General features: G+C 53.6%; 1 protein-coding gene across 1 annotated transcript in view; it reads left to right on the forward strand.

Annotated features, from left to right (window-relative positions):
- The first annotated feature begins 254 nt into the window (after positions 1–254).
- MOSMO (modulator of smoothened) overlaps positions 255–15,872 on the forward strand; it is a 45,267-nt gene continuing 29,649 nt past the window's right edge. The window contains exon 1 of the mRNA XM_073542975.1: positions 255–500. Coding sequence (XP_073399076.1) covers positions 395–500 — 106 coding nt within the window. The 5' untranslated portion in view covers positions 255–394. The remainder of the gene's footprint in view (positions 501–15,872) is intronic.

A 15,872-nucleotide genomic window follows, 5' to 3' on the forward strand; every position in this document is an offset into this window, starting at 1 on the left:
GCTATTGGGAAAATGAGAGCAGCAGCCTGATTGGTTACTACAGACAGCTCCTCCCCGTTCCCTTGGTGTTACTATGTGAGTGATCACACACGTCCCAGCAGCACCGTGCAGCCAATCCCCCTGTGTCACGTGACCTGATGCTTGTTGCTAGGGAGAGGTTGTCCTCCGCCAGCTTCCGTAGTAACAAGGTGAGGGCGGAGCGGTCAGTATCGGTGGGAGGAACGCTGCCCGCTGTTTACTTCCGGGCGTCTCAGGAGAGGGGGGGGTTTGAGTTCCGGGGCAGAATCCGGCCCGGTCTCAGCGCTGGGTTGGTGGTTAGCACGGAGGGATCGCCCCCCTCCGTCTGAGAGGGGAGCGGGCACCGGGAGGCCCAGCGGCGGCGGGGGGGAAAGATATGGATAAACTGACCATCATCTCAGGATGTCTGTTTCTGGCTGCGGATATCTTTGCCATCGCCAGCATCGCCAACCCGGACTGGATAAACACCGGGGAGTCCGCGGGTGAGTGTGGGGGCTGGAGGGCAGGGCACCAGGTGAGAGGAGGCTGCGGGGTCTCCAGCTGCTGAGCCGGGCTCCTCCATCGCTGCTGCGGATCAGGGGGTCCCGCACACGGGGGCAGAGCCGGGCGCGGACTGAGCTGTGCCGGGAACTCCTGGAGGAAATCTCCCTGGAATTGTATCATTAGGGCAGAGGGCCAACTCTGAAATATGCCTCCGCCCAGCAAGGATCAGAGATCTGGACAGGTCACCCCTGACCCATGGCAGGAGAGGACCGAGGAGACGACGTGGTGGAGATGTAGGGGACGGCTGCAGGTGATGACATGGAGATGTAGGGGGCGAGGTGGTGGAGATGTAGGGGATGGCTGCAGGTGATGACATGGAGATGTAGGGGGCGACATGGTGGAGATGTAGGGGACGGCTGCAGGTGATGACATGGAGATGTAGGGGGCGACATGGTGGAGATGTAGGGGACGGCTGCAGGTGATGACATGGTGATGTAGGGGGCGAGGTGGTGGAGATGTAGGGGACGGCTGCAGGTGATGACATGGAGATGTAGGGGACGGCTGCAGGTGATGACATGGAGATGTAGGGGGCGAGGTGGTGGAGATGTAGGGGATGGCTGCAGGTGATGACATGGAGATGTAGGGGGCGAGGTGGTGGAGATGTAGGGTACGGCTGCAGGTGATGACATGGAGATGTAGGGGACGACGTGGAGATGTAGGGGATGACTGCAGGTGATGACATGGAGATGTAGGGGGCGAGGTGGTGGCGATGTAGGGGATGGCTGCAGGTGATGACATGGAGATGTAGGGGATGACGTGGTGGAGATGTAGGGGATGGCTGCAGGTGATGACATGGAGATGTAGGGGGCGAGGTGGTGGAGATGTAGGGGACGGCTGCAGGTGATGACATGGAGACGTAGGGGATGACGTGGTGGAGATGTAGGGGATGGCTGCAGGTGATGACATGTAGATGTAGGGGACGACGTGGTGGAGATGTAGGGGACGGCTGCAGGTGATGACGTGGAGATGTAGGGGATGGCTGCAGGTGATGACATGGTGATGTAGGGGGTGAGGTGGTGGTGATGTAGGGGACGGCTGCAGGTGATGACATGGAGATGTAGGGGATGACGTGGTGGAGATGTAGGGGATGGCTGCAGGTGATGACATGGAGATGTAGGGGGCGAGGTGGTGGCGATGTAGGGGATGGCTGCAGGTGATGACATGGAGATGTAGGGGATGATGTGGTGGAGATGTAGGGGATGGCTGCAGGTGATGACATGGAGATGTAGGGGGCGAGGTGGTGGAGATGTAGGGGACGGCTGCAGGTGATGACATGGAGATGTAGGGGATGACGTGGTGGAGATGTAGGGGATGGCTGCAGGTGATGTCATGGAGATGTAGGGGACGACGTGGTGGAGATGTAGGGGACGGCTGCAGGTGATGACATGGAGATGTAGGGGATGACGTGGTGGAGATGTAGGGGATGGCTGCAGGGGATGACGTGGTGGAGATGTAGGGGATGACGTGGTGGAGATGTAGGGGATGGCTGCAGGTGATGACAGGTAGATGTAGGGGACGACGTGGTGGAGATGTAGGGGACGGCTGCAGGTGATGACATGGAGATGTAGGGGATGGCTGCAGGTGATGACATGGAGATGTAGGGGATGACGTGGTGGAGATGTAGGGGATGGCTGCAGGTGATGACATGGAGATGTAGGGGAAGACGTGGTGGAGATGTAGGGGACGGCTGCAGGTGATGACATGGAGATGTAGGGGACGACGTGGTGGAGATGTAGGGGACGGCTGCAGGTGATGACATGGAGATGTAGGGGACGACGTGGTGGAGATGTAGGGGACGGCTGCAGGTGATGACATGGAGATGTAGGGGACGACGTGGAGATGTAGGGGATGGCTGCAGGTGATGACATGGAGATGTAGGCGACGACGTGGTGGAGATGTAGGGGACGGCTGCAGGTGATGACATGGAGATGTAGGGGACGACGTGGTGGAGATGTAGGGGACGGCTGCAGTTGATGACATGGAGATGTAGGGGACGGCTGCAGGTGATGACATGGAGATGTAGGGGACGGCTGCAGGTGATGACATGGAGATGTAGGGGACGACGTGGTGGAGATGTAGGGGATGGCTGCAGGTGATGACATGGAGATGTAGGGGACGACGTGGTGGAGATGTAGGGGACGGATGCAGGTTTCAACATGATGGCGATATAGGAGGCGGCTGTAAGTGACGACTTGGTGGAGACGTAGAGGGCGGTTGTAGGCGACGACGTGGAGGAGATGTGGATATGGGGATGGCTGCAGGTGACGACAAGGTGGAAATGTAGGGAACGGCTGCAGGTGACAGCATGGTGGAGATGTAGGGGACGGCTGCAGGTGACAGCATGGTGGAGATGTAGGGGACGGCTGCAGGTGACAGCATGGTGGAGATGTAGGGGACGGCTGCAGGTGACAGCATGGTGGAGAAGTAGGGGACGGCTGCAGGTGACAGCATGGTGGAGAAGTAGGGGACGGCTGCAGGTGACAGCATGGTGGAGAAGTAGGGGACGGCTGCAGGTGACAGCATGGTGGAGAAGTAGGGGACGGCTGCAGGTGACAGCGTGGTGGAGAAGTAGGGGACGGCTGCAGGTGACAGCGTGGTGGAGAAGTAGGGGACGGCTGCAGGTGACAGCGTGGTGGAGAAGTAGGGGACGGCTGCAGGTGACAGCATGGTGGAGAAGTAGGGGACGGCTGCAGGTGACAGCATGGTGGAGAAGTAGGGGACGGCTGCAGGTGACAGCATGGTGGAGAAGTAGGGGACGGCTGCAGGTGACAGCATGGTGGAGAAGTAGGGGACGGCTGCAGGTGACAGCATGGTGGAGAAGTAGGGGACGGCTGCAGGTGACAGCATGGTGGAGAAGTAGGGGACGGCTGCAGGTGACAGCATGGTGGAGAAGTAGGGGACGGCTGCAGGTGACAGCATGGTGGAGAAGTAGGGGACGGCTGCAGGTGACAGCATGGTGGAGAAGTAGGGGACGGCTGCAGGTGACAGCATGGTGGAGAAGTAGGGGACAGCATGGTGGAGATGTAGGGGGCGACTGCAGGGGACGACGTGGGAGTGGCTGTAGGCGACAACGTGGTGGACATGTAGGGGTGGCTGTAGGTTACATGGTGGAGATGTAGGGAATGGCTGTAGGCGACGACATGGTATAGTAAGGAATGGCAGCAGGTGGCATAATAGGGGATGGCTGCAGGTCACGACATGGTGGAGATGTTATGGGATGGCTGCAGGTGACATGGTGGAGATGTTACAGGACAGCAGTAGGGGACGACGTGGTGGAGATGTAGGGGATGGCTGCAGGCTACAGCATGGTGGAGACATAGGAAGCTGCTGTAGGTGATGACGTGGTGGAGACTTAGGGGGCAGCGGTAGGTGACGCCGTGGAGAGATGGGGATGGCTGTAGGCGACGACATGGTGGAAACGTAGGGGGGGCGGTTGTAGGCGATGATGTGGTGGAGACGTAGGGGACGGCTGCAAGTGAAAAGGTGATGTAGGGGGGCTGCTGTAGGCGATGACGTGGAGGAGATGTAGGTGGTGGCGGTAGGTTACAACATGATGGAGATGTAGGAGTTGGCTGTAGGTGACAAAATGGAGATGTAGGGGGATGGCTGTAGGTGACGACATGGTGGCATAGTAGGAGATGGCTGGAGGTCACGACATGGTGGAGATGTTACGGGATGGCGTTGGGGACGGCTGTAGGGGATGACATGGTGGAGATGTAGGGAATGGTTGCAGGTGACGATATGGTGGAGATGTAGGGTCGGCTGTAGGCATCGACATGGTGGAGATGTAGGGGCGGCTGTAGGCATCGACATGGTGATGTAGGGGCGGATGTAGGCGACGACATGGTGGAGATGTAGGGGCGGCTGTAGGCGACGACATGGAGATGTAGGGGGCGGATGTAGGCGACGACATGGTGGAGATGTAGGGGCGGCTGTAGGCGACGACATGGAGATGTAGGGGGCGGCTGTAGGCGACGACATGGTGGAGATGTAGGGGCGGCTGTAGGTGACGACATGGAGCTGTAGGGGATGGCTGTAGGCGACGACATGGTGGAGTTGTAGGGGATGGCTGTAGGCGACGACATGGTGGAGTTGTAGGGGTTGGCTGTAGGCGACGACATGGTGGAGTTGTAGGGGATGGCTGTAGGCGACGACATGGTGGAGATGTAGGGGCGGCTGTAGGCGACGACATGGTGGAGATGTAGGGGCGGCTGTAGGCGACGACATGGTGGAGATGTAGGGGCGGCTGTAGGCGACAACATGGTGGAGATGTAGGGGTTGGCTGTAGGCGACGACATGGTGGAGTTGTAGGGGATGGCTGTAGGCGACGACATGGTGGAGATGTAGGGGCGGCTGTAGGCGACGACATGGTGGAGGTGTAAGGGACGGCTGTAGGCAACGACATGGTGGAGGTGTAGGGGATGGCTGTAGGCGACGACATGGTGAAGGTGTAGGGGACGGCTGTAGGCGACGACATGATGGAGGTGTAGGGGCGGCTGTAGACGACATGATGGAGGTGTAGGGGCGGCTGTAGGCGACGACATGGTGGAGGTGTAGGGGACGGCTGTAGGCGACGACATGGTGGAGGTGTAGGGGACGGCTGTAGGCGACGACATGGTGGAGGTGTAGGGGACGGCTGTAGGCGACGACATGGTGGAGGTGTAAGGGACGGCTGTAGGCGACGACATGGTGGAGGTGTAGGGGACGGCTGTAGGCGACGACATGATGGAGATGTAGGGGCGGCTGTAGACGACGACATGATGGGGATGTAGGGGCGGCTGTAGGCGACGACACGGTTCCCGCTTTGAGTGATTGTTATGGCCAAAATTTCCAGAAGGGCAAGTTGTTGTAGCATTTTTGGAGGTAGCGTATGGTGGCACCTACTGCCTGCACACCGTGATGACATCTGATGGATGCCTGTATATTACAGCACGGTTGTCGGCAGTTTATACTCTACAGTGAGTTTTTTTTTTTCCCTTCCAAGCAGCCATAATTAGAAATGAGGTGGTCTACGCAGCGCTGGCAGGGACCACCGCCTGCTCTCGCATCATTCATGGCTGCAGTCTATGTGCGCTGCTTTTCCAGAGAGGTTTTTTTCTTTGTTGTAACCAAAGAATTAAAATTGATTTTGTATAGGAACTGAGTTATTTTGTTTGTTTCTTGGGCTTTGTATCGACCGGCCGGCTGCACCATTAGTGGATTATTTAGACGTTTCCTTTATAAATGGAGATGGGAATTGTGCCTGACTTTAGAATGTGGTTGATTTCCGAGTGAATGTCCGTACTTGATTTTTGCACGTGTTCCTATGTAACCTGCTGGTGATACAGTCTGTGTGGCCTTAGCAGAAGGGGCCGGGGCCACTAGGATTCCTATCAGAGATTGGTGTTAATAATTGTGCTGGCCTCGGCTTATCTTAGACTCGATCTGTCGAAATAAGAAGAATTTTTAACAGTTTTATTTTTGGGGTCAACACTGTTATGGCCAGATGTTACCATTACTGAGATAAAAAAAACTAAACCTGTCCATGGGATTGTCGCTCATTTCCATTACAAAAAAAAAATATTGTACTAATATTGTACTTTTTTTTTAGGAGAGGCAGGGGTAGTGCCTTTCTCCCTTTATTTTGGATTGCAACTTTTTACAAATCCCTATGAACTATATACCCTAAGCAAGAATAAGAGACCCAATGGAGGCGTTTTCCTGATCACCATCCTCATTATTTTGAGAGGGTTTCAATAGCTCTTTTCACATGTAACAGCAAACTTCTATGTGGACTGTTGGTGCTGCTGCAGAAATGGGTAGCCTGCTATGTACTTCTGCAGGTTCTGCATGGAAAAGCAGAGGATTAAAGGGAATCTGTCACCAGGTTGATCTGAGACCAGCGTGATGTTGGTGCTGAGACACTGATTCCAGCGATGTATCAAATTAGGACTTTTTAGGACTTGGCCTTAGATGTCTAATTTAATTAGCTAAATCGGTTTCCATTTATTCCTCTATGAACTGATCTCGGTGCATTGAAAATAATGTAATAAATCAGAATTGTCCAGTCCAGCCGTATCCGCTCGACAACTGCAGGAGCCTCTGTAGCAGTAATTGGATCAGCCAGGTCTGCCTGGCACCTCCAGCCTGACCAGAGGAACTCGGGGCATTGATCAAAAGACTGGAAAACGTCCAGATCTCCCAACATTACAGATTGATTGTATTTTTTGTCTAGGCCATTTTAATTAATAGTCGTTTTGTGGGCGATGTATCTTGTCTTAATATCGAAATTATGCTTGCTGTTTAGAGGTGCCGGGTGGGAGTCAGGAACGTCAACCCATCTGGGTCCAAGCAGATAAATGTTTCCATAGCCGAACCTATTAAACCACAGAAATGCACATTTTTCAAAGATCAAAACTCTTGTTCTTTTGGCAATCTCGACATGTTTATTATCTCGGCACATCAGAAGGAACATGAACTGGGGCTCTTGTGCGAGGAAGATAGCCATTGTTTTACAGATTTGCAGTCCTGTTGCTCTTCTAATATGTCATAGATGATCCCATTGATGGCAGGCCATCACTACTTTCCAACATGAACTGAATCGCTTCTATTCTTTTAACACTGCTAAATGAGTTCTATAACTAGAGATTAAACCCAACATTGCATCCCTGTTATTTTAGAACAAGTTGTCATGTGTAGATGTAGGGAAATAACACTACTTGTGGCCATTATAAGACTTGTATCCTTCATTTTTTTTAAGATTTTTTATTAGTAGTTGTCTCTGAGCTAGTGGGTTAAGACTCTTATGAGATCTGTCTCTGAGCTAGTGGGTTAAGACACTCTGCTATGAGATCTGTCTCTGAGCTAGTGGGTTAAGACTCTGCTATGAGATCTTTGTGTCTGAGCTAGTGGATTAAGACCCTCTGCTATGAGATCTGTCTCTGAGCTAGTGGGTTAAGACTCTGCTATGAGATCTTTGTGTCTGAGCTAGTGGATTAAGACCCTCTGCGATGAGATCTTTGTGTCTGAGCTAGTGGATTAAGATTTTCTGCTATGAGATCTGTCTCTGAGCTAGTGGGTTAAGACCCTCTGCTATGAGATCTTTGTGTCTGAGCTAGTGGATTAAGACCCTCTGCTATGAGATCTTTGTGTCTGAGCTAGTGGATTAAGACCCTCTGCGATGAGATCTTTGTGTCTGAGCTAGTGGATTAAGATTTTCTGCTATGAGATCTGTCTCTGAGCTAGTGGGTTAAGACTCTGCTATGAGATCTTTGTGTCTGAGCTAGTGGATTAAGACCCTCTGCTATGAGATCTTTGTGTCTGAGCTAGTGGATTAAGACCCTCTGCTATGAGATCTTTGTGTCTGGGCTAGTGGATTAAGACCCTCTGCTATGAGATCTTTGTGTCTGAGCTAGTGGATTAAGACTCTCTGCTATGAGATCACCCATATACAGGACTCGCATACCTGAGGGTTTTCTTGCTTTCCTGTCTTTATGTAGCATGTGTTCAGCAGCAGTATGGGGGATATTATGCAACAGTACTGAGCAGTGCGGCTGTGAATCCACTTCTGGTGTTAGAAGAGAAGCTTGCTAGAAAGAAGTTGTACAATTTGTGAGTCTATGCCTCTTTCACGAAGCTCCTTCCAGAACAATGGTAGTATAAGAAGGACACCTGTAAAGTCTAGAGCAGGTGAGCACGCCTGGTGAAATCGCTTGCCAGTTTCTGTCCACCCACTTTATTCTGGAATTGGGGTGGGCAGTTTGCGTTTATGACTAGCTCAATTACAACAAAGGCCTTTTGTGGTCCTCAGCCTTAGAAGAAAGTCTGCAGATTCAGGTCGGACTGGTTGAACATCAGATATATATGGGGGCTTCCCTACTCTCCTTTGAGGGATGATATGGGGGTGGGGTGGTCAAGCAGTTGAAATGTAAGCCTTTTTGGTATCTAAACGAATGTTTCAAATCTGACCTGTTCCTTTGTATGATCCTAAGGGGTAACATTTTTCCCTGTGGAGAGTGACGAGCCAGGCCTGGCATGTCGGAGTGACGAGACTTTTACACCATGTATACTCCCCTGGCTCTGAAGAGGCAGTTTGTATACTTTGTATGATAAAATTTCATGACACGTTGCACTTTTGCTAGTTGTAGATGTAGGCTGCCATGTTCTGCATCTGTTTATGAAAGTCTTGGAAATTTGAAGAACATTTTGAAAAATTAACAATTTAAAACTCTGTACTCTTAATCCAGATCGTGATACTAAATGATAAAAGTATTTCTACTTTACATCGACATCATTCTTCTAATGTCTTTTTATTTTGTTATGATATTAGAAGGTTTAAAAGTTTAGCATCAACTTTGAATGAAACATTTTTTTTTCTTAAAGAAATTTACAAAACCTATATCTTTTTTCAGAGGTCTCCTCCGCCGTTTCAGTTGCTTCACTAGAATTAACGCAAAGTGGAATAAATCCGATCAACACGTTTTTATTCTTTCCGCCAACATCCTAATGGTGCAGTCAAACGACCGTGTATTAAATCGGAGCAAAATCGGAACGCAGTGCGTGGACTGGCCGGCGGCTCTCTTTACCCGAGCGCGACAGCTCTATAGAAACACATCAAGCTGTGATGCTTGGGTCAGGAGAGCTGCCGGCCAGTCCATGCACTGCGTTCCGATTTATGTTGCCATCTGACTGCCCTAACAGGACATCATAGCTGGTAGACCCCCGGGAAGCATTTCGGAAATCACGATCTGGTGGTAGTGGTGGGGTTAATTAGGGAGCTGTGCTGCCCCATCTAGATGCAGATGTTGCTGTCAGTAGCAACATCTATGTGCTTAAACAGCCATGATCGGTGCCAGCACTGATCGTGACAGCGGCCGTGCGGTGTCGGCTGTTTAATGCGGGGCGGCCGCGCGGTGTGGGCTGTTTAATGCGGGGTGGCCGCGCAGTGTCGGCTGTTTAATGTGGGTGTCGGCTGTTTAATGCAGGGTGGTGTCGGCTGTTTAATGCGGGGCGGCCGCGCGGTGTCGGCTGTTTAATGCGGGGCGGCCGCGCGGTGTCGGCTGTTTAATGCGGGGCAGCCACGCGGTGTCGGCTGTTTAATGTGGGTGTCGGCTGTTTAATGCGGGGCGGCCGCGCGGTGTCGGCTGTTTAATGTGGGTGTCGGCTGTTTAATGTGGGGCGGCCGCGTGGTGTCGGCTGTTTAATGCAGGGTGGTGTCGGCTGTTTAATGTGGGGCGGCCGCGCGGTGTCGGCTTTTTAATGCGGGGCGGCCGCGCCGTGTTGGCTGTTTAATGTGGGTGTCGGCTGTTTAATGCGGGGCGGCCGCGCGGTGTCGGCTGTTTAATGTGGGTGTCGGCTGTTTAATATGGGTGTCGGCTGTTTAATGTGGGTGTCGGCTGTTTAATGCGGGGCGGCCACGCGGTGTCGGCTGTTTAATGTGGGTGTCGGCTGTTTAATGCGGGGCGGCCGCGCGGTGTCGGCTGTTTAATGTGGGTGTCGGCTGTTTAATGCGGGGCGGCCGCGCGGTGTCGGCTGTTTAATGTGGGTGTCGGCTGTTTAATGCGGAGCGACCGCGCGGTGTCGGCTGTTTAATGCGGGGCGGCCGCGCGGTGTCGGCTGTTTAATGTGGGTGTCGGCTGTTTAATGCGGGACGGCCGCGCGGTGTCGGCTGTTTAATGTGGGTGTCGGCTGTTTAATGTGGGGCGGTGTCGGCTGTTTAATGTGGGTGTCGGCTGTTTAATGTGGGGCGGTGTTGGCTGTTTAATGTGGGTGTCGGCTGTTTAATGCGGGGCGGCCGCGCGGTGTCGGCTGTTTAATGCGGGGCGGCCGCGCGGTGTCGGCTGTTTAATGCGGGGCAGCCACGCGGTGTCGGCTGTTTAATGTGGGTGTCGGCTGTTTAATGCGGGGCGGCCGCGCGGTGTCGGCTGTTTAATGTGGGTGTCGGCTGTTTAATGCGGGGCGGCCGCGCGGTGTCGGCTGTTTAATGTGGGTGTCGGCTGTTTAATATGGGTGTCGGCTGTTTAATGTGGGTGTCGGCTGTTTAATGCGGGGCGGCCACGCGGTGTCGGCTGTTTAATGTGGGTGTCGGCTGTTTAATGCGGGGCGGCCGCGCGGTGTCGGCTGTTTAATGTGGGTGTCGGCTGTTTAATGCGGGGCGGCCGCGTGGTGTCGGCTGTTTAATGCAGGGTGGTGTCGGCTGTTTAATGTGGGGCGGCCGCGCGGTGTCGGCTTTTTAATGCGGGGCGGCCGCGCCGTGTTGGCTGTTTAATGCAGGGTGGTGTCGGCTGTTTAATGCGGGGCGGCCGCGCCGTGTTGGCTGTTTAATGCAGGGTGGTGTCGGCTGTTTAATGTGGGGCGGCCGCGCTGTGTTGGCTGTTTAATGTGGGTGTCGGCTGTTTAATGCGGGGCAGCCGCGCGGTGTCGGCTGTTTAATGTGGGTGTCGGCTGTTTAATGCGGGGCAGCCGCGCGGTGTCGGCTGTTTAATGTGGGTGTCGGCTGTTTAATATGGGTGTCGGCTGTTTAATGCGGGGCAGCCGCGCGGTGTCGGCTGTTTAATGTGGGTGTCGGCTGTTTAATGCGGGGCGGCCGCGCGGTGTCGGCTGTTTAATGTGGGTGTCGGCTGTTTAATATGGGTGTCGGCTGTTTAATGTGGGTGTCGGCTGTTTAATGCGGGGCGGCCACGCGGTGTCGGCTGTTTAATGTGGGTGTCGGCTGTTTAATGCGGGGCGGCCACGCGGTGTCGGCTGTTTAATGTGGGTGTCGGCTGTTTAATGCGGGGCGGCCGCGCGGTGTCGGCTGTTTAATGTGGGTGTCGGCTGTTTAATGCGGGGCGGCCGCGTGGTGTCGGCTGTTTAATGCAGGGTGGTGTCGGCTGTTTAATGTGGGGCGGCCGCGCGGTGTCGGCTTTTTAATGCGGGGCGGCCGCGCCGTGTTGGCTGTTTAATGCAGGGTGGTGTCGGCTGTTTAATGCGGGGCGGCCGCGCCGTGTTGGCTGTTTAATGCAGGGTGGTGTCGGCTGTTTAATGTGGGGCGGCCGCGCTGTGTTGGCTGTTTAATGTGGGTGTCGGCTGTTTAATGCGGGGCAGCCGCGCGGTGTCGGCTGTTTAATGTGGGTGTCGGCTGTTTAATGCGGGGCAGCCGCGCGGTGTCGGCTGTTTAATGTGGGTGTCGGCTGTTTAATATGGGTGTCGGCTGTTTAATGCGGGGCAGCCGCGCGGTGTCGGCTGTTTAATGTGGGTGTCGGCTGTTTAATGCGGGGCGGCCGCGCGGTGTCGGCTGTTTAATGTGGGTGTCGGCTGTTTAATATGGGTGTCGGCTGTTTAATGTGGGTGTCGGCTGTTTAATGCGGGGCGGCCACGCGGTGTCGGCTGTTTAATGTGGGTGTCGGCTGTTTAATGCGGGGCGGCCGCGCGGTGTCGGCTGTTTAATGTGGGTGTCGGCTGTTTAATGCGGGGCGGCCGCGCGGTGTCGGCTGTTTAATGTGGGTGTCGGCTGTTTAATGCGGAGCGACCGCGCGGTGTCGGCTGTTTAATGCGGGGCGGCCGCGCGGTGTCGGCTGTTTAATGTGGGTGTCGGCTGTTTAATGCGGGACGGCCGCGCGGTGTCGGCTGTTTAATGTGGGTGTCGGCTGTTTAATGTGGGGCGGTGTCGGCTGTTTAATGTGGGTGTCGGCTGTTTAATGTGGGGCGGTGTCGGCTGTTTAATGTGGGTGTCGGCTGTTTAATGCGGGGCGGCCGCGCGGTGTCGGCTGTTTAATGCGGGGCGGCCGCGCGGTGTCGGCTGTTTAATGCGGGGCAGCCACGCGGTGTCGGCTGTTTAATGTGGGTGTCGGCTGTTTAATGCGGGGCGGCCGCGCGGTGTCGGCTGTTTAATGTGGGTGTCGGCTGTTTAATGCGGGGCGGCCGCGCGGTGTCGGCTGTTTAATGTGGGTGTCGGCTGTTTAATATGGGTGTCGGCTGTTTAATGTGGGTGTCGGCTGTTTAATGCGGGGCGGCCACGCGGTGTCGGCTGTTTAATGTGGGTGTCGGCTGTTTAATGCGGGGCGGCCGCGCGGTGTCGGCTGTTTAATGTGGGTGTCGGCTGTTTAATGCGGGGCGGCCGCGCGGTGTCGGCTGTTTAATGTGGGTGTCGGCTGTTTAATGCGGAGCGACCGCGCGGTGTCGGCTGTTTAATGCGGGGCGGCCGCGCGGTGTCGGCTGTTTAATGTGGGTGTCGGCTGTTTAATGCGGGGCGGCCGCGCGGTGTCGGCTGTTTAATGTGGGTGTCGGCTGTTTAATGCGGGGCGGCCGCGCGGTGTCGGCTGTTTAATGTGGGTGTCGGCTGTTTAATATGGGTGTCGGCTGTTTAATGTGGGTGTCGGCTGTTTAATGCGGGGCGGCCACGCGGTGTCGGCTGTTTAATGTGGGTGTCGGCTGTTTAATGCGGGGCGGCCGCGCGGTGTCGGCTGTTTAATGTGGGTGTCGGCTGTTTAATGCGGGGCGGCCGCGCGGTGTCGGCTGTTTAATGTGGGTGTCGGCTGTTTAATGCGGAGCGACCGCGCGGTGTCGGCTGTTTAATGCGGGGCGGCCGCGCGGTGTCGGCTGTTTAATGTGGGTGTCGGCTGTTTAATGCGGGACGGCCGCGCGGTGTCGGCTGTTTAATGTGGGTGTCGGCTGTTTAATGTGGGGCGGTGTCGGCTGTTTAATGTGGGTGTCGGCTGTTTAATGTGGGGCGGTGTCGGCTGTTTAATGCGGGGCGGCCGCGCGGTGTCGGCTGTTTAATGCGGGGCGGCCGCGCGGTGTCGGCTGTTTAATGCGGGGCAGCCACGCGGTGTCGGCTGTTTAATGTGGGTGTCGGCTGTTTAATGCGGGGCGGCCGCGCGGTGTCGGCTGTTTAATGTGGGTGTCGGCTGTTTAATGCGGGGCGGCCGCGCGGTGTCGGCTGTTTAATGTGGGTGTCGGCTGTTTAATGCGGGGCGGCCGCGTGGTGTCGGCTGTTTAATGCAGGGTGGTGTCGGCTGTTTAATGCGGGGCAGCCGCGCGGTGTCGGCTGTTTAATGTGGGTGTCGGCTGTTTAATGCGGGGCGGCCGCGCGGTGTCGGCTGTTTAAGGCTGAGTGCACACGGTGCGGATTCTGTGCATGCGTTTTTTGTGCACAGATCACGAAATCCGTAGGTCAAATGACTTGCATTTTTCCTGCGGATTTCTTCCTTTTTCTTTGCAGATTTACTGCGGTTTTTGTGCGGTTTTCCCCTGCGGATTTGGAGAATGGAGCAGGTGGAAAACTGCACAAAAGAAGTCACATGCAGTTGATTGAAAACCGCAGCAAATCCGCACTCCGTTTTCCGCAGCGTCTGCACAGCTTTTTTTTTTTCCATTGATTCATATGGAACTGTAAATCACAGTGCGGATCCGCAGTGTTTCTGCGCGGAAAAATCCGCTGCGGATCCGCACTAAATCTGCACATAGCCTAATGCTTGGCGGCCACGCGGTGTTGGCTGTATTGCGGAGCGAGCGCTGCATTTTCATCCATTGGGGATACTGGAATTTTATTTACAGTAATTAAAAAGGTGTATTGGCGGTCATTATGGGGTTAAACACCCGATCCTTTTGCTTGCAGGGGAGAGATGAGCGTCTCCTTCCCCTCTGCTTATTGAAGCCACATGAACGCTCGGCTGAGCTGATCATGCATGTGTATGGGGGACTCAGGGGAGATTATTGGATGGCAGCAGATCTTTTCTGTCTATGGCAGCTTTTGGGCTTTCTCCAATAGAGGGGGGCTAAGGCTTTGTGATGAGGAGCCCATGCTGGCGTGGTTTTGGCTGGCACTGCTTCTATCGATTCCCTGTTTGTTTTTGCCTTTTTGTTCATTTTGCACATTTTCTCAAGGAAGCAGCAGAGAGCGTGAATCTCATACGCGATCACAAACACTTTGGGATTAAAAAAAAAATCTTTGAAAGGCTTCCCCGGAGGACGACACCGGCAGGATTAACACTTTGTCTTTCTAGTGTTATTACCGTTAGATTTATCATCGGGGAATCCAATTAAGCTTCAGAGAAAAGGAGGCCAGAGGTAATTTTTAGCCCGGCTTCCTGGAAACAGCTGGAATATGGATGGTGGAGCGAGGCGAAACGCCGGAGAAGAGCGCCCCCCCTCATCTGCCACAGGTTTCCTAATAGGCAGGATAGCGGCAGTTTTAATGAAAGCCTCCATACTTCTCTGTATTCACCGCCTGCCTCACCGCTATCTGTAGGAAACGGGCAACCCGGCATCAGAGTAAGATAACGGGCAGCGGAGCAGGATCCATTGGAAGTGAAATATTAATGCGGGGAACACATTGATAAAATCTGAATTATTAGAACAGAAATTAAGCATTTATTGCATATTGGCCGCTAATGTGTGTGGGTTTTTTTGGGGGGGGCTTCCAAACAGCAAATTCTAAGCATTAAAGGAATATCCAATCTTTACCATATGCTGTCACTTAAAGGGAGCCTGCTGCCCCAAAAATGCACATTAAGCTACAGTGTGGGAGGAAAGTACTGTTAATGAGGAGGCTTCCATGCACCATTACATCGCCTCGAGTGTTTTGGGGACTTGCCTCATTTCAGATTAGTAAATGTTCTCGGGAATTCTCCTACTAACGTGCAACGATTCTTTTTTTTTTTTTTTTATCGGGGCGGTCTCGCTCAGCTAGTTTATTATTTATTTTGGGCTGTGGCACTCTCCCTTTAATGATTGCCAATCATCAAACCGCTTGGGACTCCATTGATTGTGAGAATGAAAGGGTCAACCATTGCTGTATTGGCATCTTTGCACGGCTTCGCCTACACAGGGGCAATTCAGACCACCCATCTGTCTAAGTGAATGAGTCCTATTGTTGCTCCCTGCACAGACGAGGAGGCCTTCCGTCCAGGGGGAAAAACACTATGATGGTGACATTGTAAGGTAACCCGTATGTATCGCTGTGGAATGATCCCGCAGTCGTTCCTCCTTACATCTGTCTCTCAATTTTTGTAAATAATGGTAAAGATACCAGATGAAGGGCGCTCCCACAATCACAGATGTATTAAAAAAGTGATAGAAAAATAAAATAAAAATGTATTTAAGAGCACAACGCATTTCTTCTGTATGCAGGCTTCTTCAGGGGTCCAAACACCTGAAGAAGGCTGGATACAGCTGAAACGTTTTTTAATTCTATTATTTCTTTTGCAATAGTTGGATGACCTTTTACCCGGTATCTTCTTTATTATAAATTACTATGCTCAGAAAGCCCCATTTTCTCTCTTGTTTGTTTCCCATAAGGGGTTTCCACTGTTGGTATAAGTTTTTGTAATACACATTTGAAAATTTGCAAA

This window comes from Dendrobates tinctorius, unplaced genomic scaffold (assembly GCF_039654945.1).
Source record: "Dendrobates tinctorius isolate UK_male_01 unplaced genomic scaffold, ASM3965494v1 ptg000129l, whole genome shotgun sequence".
Taxonomy (NCBI): domain Eukaryota; kingdom Metazoa; phylum Chordata; class Amphibia; order Anura; family Dendrobatidae; genus Dendrobates; species Dendrobates tinctorius.